The sequence below is a fragment of the Micromesistius poutassou genome (assembly GCF_964030765.1).
Source record: "Micromesistius poutassou genome assembly, chromosome: 11".
Classification (NCBI taxonomy): Eukaryota; Metazoa; Chordata; class Actinopteri; order Gadiformes; family Gadidae; genus Micromesistius; species Micromesistius poutassou.
In genome coordinates, this window is record NC_140281.1 from 16,467,829 (window position 1) to 16,477,828 (window position 10,000).

The 10,000-nt window shown below is 47.2% G+C and overlaps 2 protein-coding genes across 2 annotated transcripts in view; both read left to right on the forward strand.

Annotated features, from left to right (window-relative positions):
• Positions 1 to 1,313, forward strand: part of LOC311355379 (toll-like receptor 13) — a 52,313-nt gene extending 51,000 nt beyond the window's left edge. Inside the window, exon 5 of the transcript XR_014637431.1 lies at positions 1,230 to 1,313. The gene's annotated coding sequence lies outside the window, so the exon portion shown is untranslated. The remainder of the gene's footprint in view (positions 1 to 1,229) is intronic.
• Positions 1 to 10,000, forward strand: part of cnksr2a (connector enhancer of kinase suppressor of Ras 2a) — a 45,822-nt gene that overhangs the window by 30,339 nt on the left and 5,483 nt on the right. The window contains exons 15-20 of the mRNA XM_084475141.1: positions 2,662 to 2,837; positions 6,222 to 6,295; positions 6,914 to 6,985; positions 7,518 to 7,585; positions 8,246 to 8,343; positions 9,970 to 10,000. The exon at positions 9,970 to 10,000 is cut by the window's right edge and continues 197 nt beyond it. Of these exons, the coding sequence (XP_084331267.1) occupies positions 2,662 to 2,837; positions 6,222 to 6,295; positions 6,914 to 6,985; positions 7,518 to 7,585; positions 8,246 to 8,343; positions 9,970 to 10,000 (519 nt within the window). The remainder of the gene's footprint in view (positions 1 to 2,661; positions 2,838 to 6,221; positions 6,296 to 6,913; positions 6,986 to 7,517; positions 7,586 to 8,245; positions 8,344 to 9,969) is intronic.

The following is a 10,000-nucleotide window of genomic DNA, read 5'->3' on the forward strand; positions in this document are numbered from 1 at the left end:
TGTATAAAAAGTTATAAAAGTAGGTCTTGAATTGAACCAGTTGAAACCTGCAGATAAGCTGCTCAGAGTTTGGAAACCAAAATCTCACCAAAACCCTGCCTGCTTGTGATGTCACTTCCTCTGCGGCCTTGCCATCTCCCCGAGAATGACACACGCTGAATAAAAAGACCAGGCGATAACAAGTGACTAGCGAGAAACGAGTACGTGGCCCCCCACGGGGATCCTCTATTCCCCCAGAATGCACTGGGGTGCATCGCCTGCGCCTCACCTGGGCCGGTCTGTGCGGCACCCCGCACGTCATCGAGTGGCAGCAGGGTTTATTTTAAAACACCGGCACCGTGCTGTGTCACTTCTCGTCTAATGGAGTGGGATGTCCTCGGGCGCTGAAATAATGAATCCCGCTCAGACAGTTCCCTTCTCCGTCTGCTGGAGCCGGCTCCCGACGCATTGCATTCCCTCGCCGTCCGCCCAATCGGCAGCCAGCCCTCACGGTCGTCCCCGGTGGAGACGAGAGGGGGGAAGTGAGGAGGGAGGGAAGGTTTAGGGACCGTCGCAGTGCAGAGCTTGTCTCGGCTGATCTGTGCCCCCGCAGCGCGGCGGGAGTTGCAGTGCTGTCTGGTGACCCCAAGGTTCTGGGCCCCGTTTCCCGAAAGCATCGTTAGCCTAACAACGTCGTTAAAATCCTCGTACGATCATCGCTGAATTTTCAGACCGTTTCCCGAAAGCATCGTTACGTAACGACGTCGTTAAAACCCTCGTAGCTAACGACGGCTCCAGGGGTACTCGTAGAGCACTAAGACGCATCGTTACTATAGCCTCAGTGGAGTCACCAGCTGGACATTCCGTGTATTGGATGTGTTTTATTAAAACACGTCATCCAATACCACTGAATGTCCAGCTGGTGCAATTTCGTAATACCCCAAAAACAGTGGTTCCCGCATATATATTACTCGTAGACTACTGTTAGATTCAAACAGCAAAGACAGAGACATGTTAGAAGTCAACACAAATATAATTCATTGCAGCAATTTAAAATTCCAAAAATAAATGTACCGTTGAAACGCCACGTCACAAGGCAACCCTATCACAAGGCATATAATAAAATCAAATGATTCCATTGCTCGTGTGGGAGGTCGCTTGCGAGCGGCACTTGCTGTCTCTCTCGCTGTTTTTTGATGCGATTGTTTGCCATAAAGCACTGTAGGCGCGTCAGTGAGGCTGTGATGAAGTTCACTATTTATTGGACCGTGTCTAGACAGTTACGAACATCCCTGACCTTAGTGGAGTGCACAATCGCCAAGTTGAGAGCATGGTTTCTGCAGTGAACGTAGACTGCTGCGGGAAACTGTGCTGCGATGCGTGCCTTTCCCGCTTACATTGCCCGCATCATCATACCCCTGCCCATCAATATGGGCAGGAATCGATCTAGACCAGCAACAGCAATAGCCGTGTCAATGCCTCTGCGTTTGAATGATAATGAGTGAATGGAACGTTGCATTTTTAATGTTGACACCAAAGTTTCTAGAGAGTGCACGGCGCGCCAATCACTGAATGAATGAATGAAACCTTCTGCGGAATCAGAGAAAGTCTGCCCTCTTTGCGGCGCAAAGCATGTTTCAGAAATCAGCACATTTAAATAAATGCTATAGTTGTCACACAGACACATGCTATTTTTTATTTTTGTAATATGGAATTATTTCAGGGGAGAGAATGCCGTCAAACAATGTAGGCTACACACGGTGCGTTCAGGATATCAATTGTGTTTTAATATTTGTAGCATTCATATTAGTCTATTCTTTTCGTAGGCTACTCTGTTGTTGGCCTTGATGGGGAGATATTTTTTTGCTACCACAAAATATAGTTTAATCCAACAACATTTCTGCGTCTCCCCCTCATACCGAGCCCATTTCAGCACCGTGTCAGTGGACAGCTACAATCCTACGACGTCGTAAGAGCAGAGCACGCGCGTTCATGTTAAGAGGAGTTTCGGGAAAAGCTCGCAAAAAATTAACGATGCATCGTGAGATCCATCGTACGACGAATCGTACGAGCGTGGATCCATCGTTATCGGGAAACGGGGCCCTGGGTTCAAATCTCAATGTCGGCAGTCTACCAGTAGGTAGCTCTGAACCACATGGCGGTAGACTGTCTGACTGCCAGAGTACATCCATCCACCCCTTTGGTATAAGTATATCATGTGACACTTAGTGTAGGAGTATATGGTGATTGAAGAAGACAAGCAGGAAAAGCCCCAATGATACAGAATGGAGAGAGAGAGAAATAGAGAGAGAGATCAAGAGGGAGGTGCTCTGTTTCCTGCTTTTCTCGCGTACAACTTAAAGTTTTCAATTTCACAGGTCGATTCCTCTTTCCCAGTGTTACGCGACAGGAAGCAAATCCATTTGTGTGAACAAATTGGACCTCCAGCTCCAGGAATGGGATGAATTGATTTGACTATTTTCACCTTTGCAACAACAACGGACATCCATGATGAAATAGACAATCCATCAGTATATAACCACCGCCCTCCTATGTCAGTCCCACTCATACTGGATACAGGGCATTGGATGATCCCCTCCACTCTATGAGCCCCTCCATGCTAAGCGGCCCTCACTAACACTAGCCTGTTCTTGCTTCCTGTGTGTCCACGTGGCGGTCCAGGCCGGGCCCTGGCCTCTCTAAGCCGGCGCCGGGTGTCCTGCAAGGCCCTGGGCCGGGGCGACTGCGAGGGCTGGCTGTGGAGGAAGAGGGACGCCAAGGGCTATTTCTCCCAGAAGTGGAAGAAGTACTGGTTCGTCCTGAAGGACACCTGCCTGTACTGGTACATCAATGAGGAGGTGAGGGGGGGGGGGCAACCACATGGGAAATCACACACATACACACATGCTTAAAGGGGACATATTACACCACCAGGCGTGAGTGTGGTTAGCCGTCACAAGCCGTTTTGAAAATGTGCCGCTTCTGACATCACAGGTGGGCGTGCCCACCTAGATGTATGACGGATAGATGAGCAACGTTTGCTACAGTCCACTGGGTAGGCTGGTAGACTGATCTATCCAGCACACATCTAGGTGGACACGCCCACCTGTGATGTCAGAAGATGCACATTTTCAAAACGGCTTGTAATGGCTAATCACACTCACACCTGGTGGTATAATATGTCCCCTTTAATATCAATAACACATGCAGGCTAAATGTGATGTGAAATATCACACACACGAGAATAAATAACCACACATACACACATGTGAAATCACAGACACATGCACAAACACACACATACAAAATAACACACACATGCTTAATAACCACATATAGATAAACACACATAGAATAACACACACACAGGCACACACACACACATGCTAAATAACACACACACACACACACACACACACACAAACACATTTTCATGCAGGAAGAAGCTAGCACACATTCAAACACGCACACAGAGGTAAAGGCAGACATACACACAATCACCCGTACACGCGTACACATCTCACTCAACACACCGGCCACACACACATGCATGTACAAGCTTGAACACGTGTGCAAACGCACACACATACAAGCAAGGACACGCATGCACAAATGTGAACCCATGCATATATTAACAAGATGGTGAGGTCCTTGAAGGGAACTAGCGCTTGTACACACACACACACACACACACACACACACACACACACACACACACACACACACGCACACACACACATACACACACACACACACACACAAACACAGACACACATACACACAAAAATCACGCTCACATGGACACAGGCATATGCAAATACACACACACCCAGTCTCCCTCTTTTATGATTAAATTATTCATATCTAATCTCTAATGTTGTGTTCACACCGCACTTCGCCCCGCGACACGTTTCAATGTTAAGTGAACGTGGAGACGCGAATCGGGCGAATTTTTTTTTCGCCGATACGCGCGACAAGATTTGATTGACAGCGCGAAATTTTTCCTCGTGAACGGCGAGCGCGTTCACGTGGATTCGCGCCGCGAATAATTCGCCCCGCGAATAAAGTTAAAATATTTCAACTTCTTCGCGGCATTCGCGTTGAAACAGCCAATCAGCGTTCACTCCCTGTGGGTAACGTGGGTGAAGTAACGTAAAACAGCCAATCAGCGTTCACTCCCTGGGTGACGTCACGTAACAGCCAATCAGTTCACTCCCTGGGTGAAGTAACGTAAAACAGCCAATCACCGTTCAACCGTTCAGTGAACCGCAGCTTGGAGGAGAAAGTGATTGTTGCCGTTTGCGACTCCCGCTCTATATCTACATATAATATATAAATATCTATATCATATAATATATACGATATATATAATATCACGGCACAAAGCGGTGTGCGCCTCCGGATTATATTATTAACCCATAAACGACGGGCTCTCCCTCTTCCACAACAGGTACAGACACACATCTCGGCCATGGTTGATGAGAATGGCATGAATGACCGTTGTCAGGCAAAAAAAAAATTCGCCCCGCGAATAATTCGCCCCGCGAATGCACACAAAAATGCACAGCGACAGATTATGATTTGTCGCGCGGCAACATTCGCCTATTCGCGCGAATAGGCGAAATGGGACAAAGTGCGGTGTGAACACACAGTAAGAGTTTATGAAAGGGAAATGTAAATGGAATCCCCAGACATGTGGAGATGTGGGGGTAGCCTCATCTAGACCCGCCCCCCCCCCCCTCCCCTCATCCCCCCGATAATCCTTGACTACTAATTCTTAAAGAGAAGGTAGTAAAAAAGTACAAGTGGATAAATATTTAACACAGCGTTCCCTGCTGACCTGAAGGGGTTGTAGCGTGAGCTGGGGACAGGGTTTGAGATTCACAAGCAGACCTGGAGAGAGAGAGAGAGAGAGAGAGAGAGAGAGAGAGAGAGAGAGAGAGAGAGAGAGAGAGAGAGAGAGAGAACGAAATAATTGCTTTGTGTGATTCCTGGACAGCGGCGTGTGCCGTGATGTCGCAGCCTTTGGGTCGCTGTGACTCATCAGAAAGGGAGAGAGGGGAGGGAGAGAGGGGAGGGAGGGAGGGACAGGATGAAGGGGGGTGGCATTCAGCCCTGTGCTGCTACGATATTCTTGCAGGGACCCATGCAAGAATGTGTGAGACGTTTTAAGATCCGTCTTTGGTCATGTGATCAGCCCAAAACCTTGTGGCACCAAATCAAAATATAACCCTAACCCTTACGAAAACTACAATGCCCACATTGCCCTCGACAACTTCCATAAACAAACACCAGCAAACAATACGTTAGTTATAATGGGTTAGACCTTTCAACTTCCAAGCAGGATAGTGTAGCCTTTTAACTGTGCGTTCACACCAAACGCGACACGGCGACACGACTCCATACAAAGTCAACGTAGAGACGCGTATCAGGTGACATTTGTCGCTAGAAAAACCTGCGGCAAGATTTGACTTGTGGCGCGGCATGAACGCCCTGTCAGGGTGTTTGACTACCAGATGAAACCTTCTTTATTCAAACCCAAAAGTCCCCAGTCTGACTGTCGTCATCCTTGCTAAAAGGAGCCCTAACCCCCGCCTGCTATGTACCTGCTCTGGAGGAAAGCGTCTGCTCAGTGACTTAATAATGCTTAGTGAATGTCCTTGTTAAAACTGGGAGCAACAACTGCAGCAGATCTGACGACAGCCAAGGAGCGTGTCTCTCTCTGATTGCGAGACGTTAAGCAAATGGTTTCCCGCTCTGCAGTGGTAATGCCTTCCTGTACGTCTGCTTCCGACATCCTCACCCCAAAGAGCTTATTATCTCCTGTTAGGCAGATCTGGGTCTGGAAAGGCCAGCTGTGCAATGCTCACAGTAATTTGAAGTTTGCATTTTCTTATTTATTTTCCCTTTGATCAGCTCCCGGTATCTTTATAGTTTACCTTCTTTTGCACCCTCACCCTCTCTCAATTTCCCTCTCTCTTCACCCACACTCTCTCTCTTTCTCTCTATCTCTCTCTCTCTCTCTCTCTCTCTCTCTCTCCTGTTTCTCTCTCCTGTCTCTCTCTTCTCTCTCTGTATCTCCTGTCTCTCTCTCTCTCTTTCTCTCTTTCTCTCTCTCTCTGTCTCTGTCTCTCTCTCTTATCTCTCTCTATCTTCTGTCTCTCTCTCTCTCTCTCTCTCTCTCTCTCTCTCTCTCTCTCTCTCTCTCTCTCTCTCTCTCTTTCTCTCTCTCTCTCTCTCAGGACGAGAAGGCAGAAGGCTTCGTCAGCTTGCCCGAGTTTAAGATTGATCGAGCGAGCGAGTGTCGCAAGAAATAGTACGCATCCAACATCATAAAATAAACATGTTTATTCCCCGCTGCCTGCGGGTGCATGTTTAAATATATAGGCCATGTGTGTCCATCAATATATAAAGGATACATGTTGTTGTCTTGTGTCCTGAGACATTGCATGTGCATGAATGAATGGTCCAACTCGATGAGGGTTGTGTGTTTGATCAGGTGTGAGGAATTATTTGGTTCTGCACATAGCATACACGAGCACCCTCTCTCTCCATTTTGCTTTTACTCACGTGTTATTTATATATAGGGATATAAACATATATATATATAATAATGTCTGTGTGAGTAACTGGGGCCTGTGCATGTGTGTTACCTTGTGTGTGACTTGTGATACTGTGCATGTTGCTGTATGCGTCACTGCCTACGTGTGTTTCTCTCTCTGCCTTGTATGTAAATTAATGTTTTTGTGCTCTTGTGTGTGTGTGTGTGTGTGTGTGTGTGTGTGTGTGTGTGTGTGTGTGTGTGTGTGGATCCGTGTCTGTGTGTGTGTGTGTGTGTGTGTGTGTGTGTGTGTGTGTGTGTGTGTGTGTGTGTGTGTGTGTGTGTGTGTGTGTGCGTGCGTGCGTGCGTGCGTGTGTGCGTGTGTGTGTTCAGTGCTTTCAAAGCCTGCCACCCCAAGGTCAAGAGTTTCTACTTCGCTGCGGATGGAGTGGACGATATGAACAGGTGAAAGAATTTGTCACACCAACTCTCCCTCGGTTACAACACACAACCTCCGTCTGTTATGTATTAGACCGCGGCCGTCCGTGCATGGGCGGCTGCGTTTATATTGGTCTGGTAGTGGGCTTGTGTGAGTCTTAATATATTTCCATGTACAGAACACATAGGGAATTGTATAAGTTCTATTCTGGTCGAGTGATAGTTGGTCGTGTTTAAATCTGAGCAGCCACAACCCACCTCGCTGCAACGTCTCCATGGTAACCGACACGCCCCGCCTCCAGTACTGATACTGTACTATTAAGGGACTGGAGTACAATAATATTACATTGTTACGGTACAGAGTGGATTTGTCTTGTGAGAGTAGTAGTACTATGTAATAGGCCTATTTAGCAGAAGAGATGAGCGAAGACATTATCATCCACCTCTTCATTATTGTCGCCGTCATGATCGCTGTCCACCAATCTAGGAGCAACGACCAATAGAAAAGAAGCAGGTTATGACCTTATGACATGGCCCCTCCCCTTTGCTTTGTCTCCAGGTGGTTAAGTCGTCTCAACATGGCCGCCGTGGGCTACGCTGAGCGAGAGAGGATACGTCAGGAGCAGGGTGAGGGAGGCTAACGCAGAAAACACTCAGGAAGTCTCTCTCTCTCTCTCTCTCTCTCTCTCTCTCTCTCTCTCTCTCTCTCTCTCTCCCTCTCCCTAACTCCTCCGTCTCTCTCTCTTTCTCTATCTCTCTCTCCTTCTCGATAGAAAGACAGACAATAACAATATTTGAATACTTCTATGTATAATACTGGTATGTTGTAACATGGATGCTGTGCTGTCCTACTATAAATGCGTCTAAATCTGAATTCTGTGTCATTCTGTGTAATGCTGTGTAATACTGGTGTTGTAATACTGGTGTTGTAATACTGTGTAATGCTGTACTGTGTAATACTGGTGTTGTAATACTGGTGTTGTAATACTGGTGTTGTAATACTGGTGTTGTAATACTGTTGTTGTAATACTGGTGTTGTAATACTGTTGTTGTAATACTGGTGTTGTAATACCGGTGTTGTATTACCGGAGTTGTAATACCGGTGTTGTAATACCGGTGTTGTAATACCGGTGTTGTAATACCGGAGTTGTAATACCGGTGTTGTAATACCGGTGTTGTAATACCGGTGTTGTAATACCGTTGTTGTAATACCGTTCTTGTAATACTGGAGTTGTATTACTGGAGTTGTAATACTGGAGTTGTAATACTGGTGTTTTCCTTGTTCAGATTACTGGAGTGAGAGTGACCATGAGGAGGACGTGTCGTCCAGTCCTAAACAAGACAGCCCCCCCCCTCCCTATGACACCTACCCACGCCCACCTCCAGTGAGTCACACACACACACACACACACACACACACACACACACACACACACACACACATGCACATACTGACATATGCATCCAGATACACACGCACAAGCAATTACACACTCATACATTTAAATACACTCACACACACATGGACACTGACATAGACACCCAAGTGCATAAACACACGCATGGAGACATACATATGTGTGTCAATTACACATAAATACTAACACATGAAGACAAGTGCAAGAAAAAAATGCACACAATGAAACACACATACATGGAGATATACAATACACTCACACACCGATACCCATGCACACACCCTTACATACACAGCCATAAAGACACACAAATACACACACACACACACACACACACACACACACACACACACACACACAGAGCCACACAGAGAAATATACACAACGGAATATAGAGACAGACTGGCCCATACAGAAATACACACAGATACGCCCACTGTGCCCGCATAGTTTAATCTGATCCTGCGTCTGAACCACACTGTGCACGTGAAACGCCGCCCGCTGGAAGTTAATTTGGCCATCTGACCGTCTGTTGTGGGCGCTATACTCGAGCGGCGTGCGTCCAGCCATCCTCACTATTGTAATCTGTCCAATCGGCCCAGCTGTAACAGCGAGCGCTGGGCTTGCGTCATCGTTTCACAGGTTCCTGCTGAGGCTTCGGTGCCTCATCCTTTTACACCTTCTCCTTAAAACGTGTGATTGGTCGTCATAATGTCGCTCGCCATCGTTCGCGCGCGCACACACGCGCACTCACGCACGCACACACTGACGCACATACTTGAATACGGAGCTATGTACACACTCACTCACTCGTTCACTCCACTCAAAGACACACGCAAGCACGCCCCTCCAAATACGCACACACACACACACTTGTGCACGCACTCACACACACCCACACACACACACTGAGCACCCGTCAGGAGTGTAGACTGAGTGGCAGCTGGCTGCTTCTCTCTGATTGGTTCTCAAGTGCGTCAACAACGCAGAAGAAGATGGATGGAGTGATCTGTCTCTTAGCATTTCTCTTCTTTCCAGCTGCTCTCTCTCTCTCTCTCTCTCTCTCTCTCTCTCTCTCTCTCTGTCTTAGTCTATCTATCCCTGTCTCTTTCTCTCTCGGTCTCTCTCTCGGTCTCTCTCTCTCTCTCTCTCTCTCTCTCTCTCTCTCTCTCTCTCTCTCTCTCTCTCTCTCTCTCTGTCTCGGTTAGACTTAAGTCTCTCTCGCTATCGCTTTTGCTCTCTCGGTTTGAGTTAGTCTCTGTCTCTTTCTTTTTTCGCTATCTATTTATTTACCTCTGTCCACTCTCTATGTTGGTCTCACTTCTGCCCTTTTATTGGTCCCGTTCTCCTTCTCTCTCTCTCTCTATGGTGCAGTATATCTCTCTATGCTGCAGTATATTGCTCTGTTCGCTCTCTTTCTCCTTCTATCGATTTCTGGGGCATCGTGTCGCATTTCAGAAAACAAAACCTTTACAGTGTGTCGCAGTGCTGTGCAGAACGGGAAGAATATGATAAATATGAATAAAGGTTGTACAATTATCCTCCCTCTCTGTCCCCAATGACACTGTCTGTGCCCCCCCCCCACCCTTCCAGATGACTGCTTACTTGGAGGGCAGAACTACTC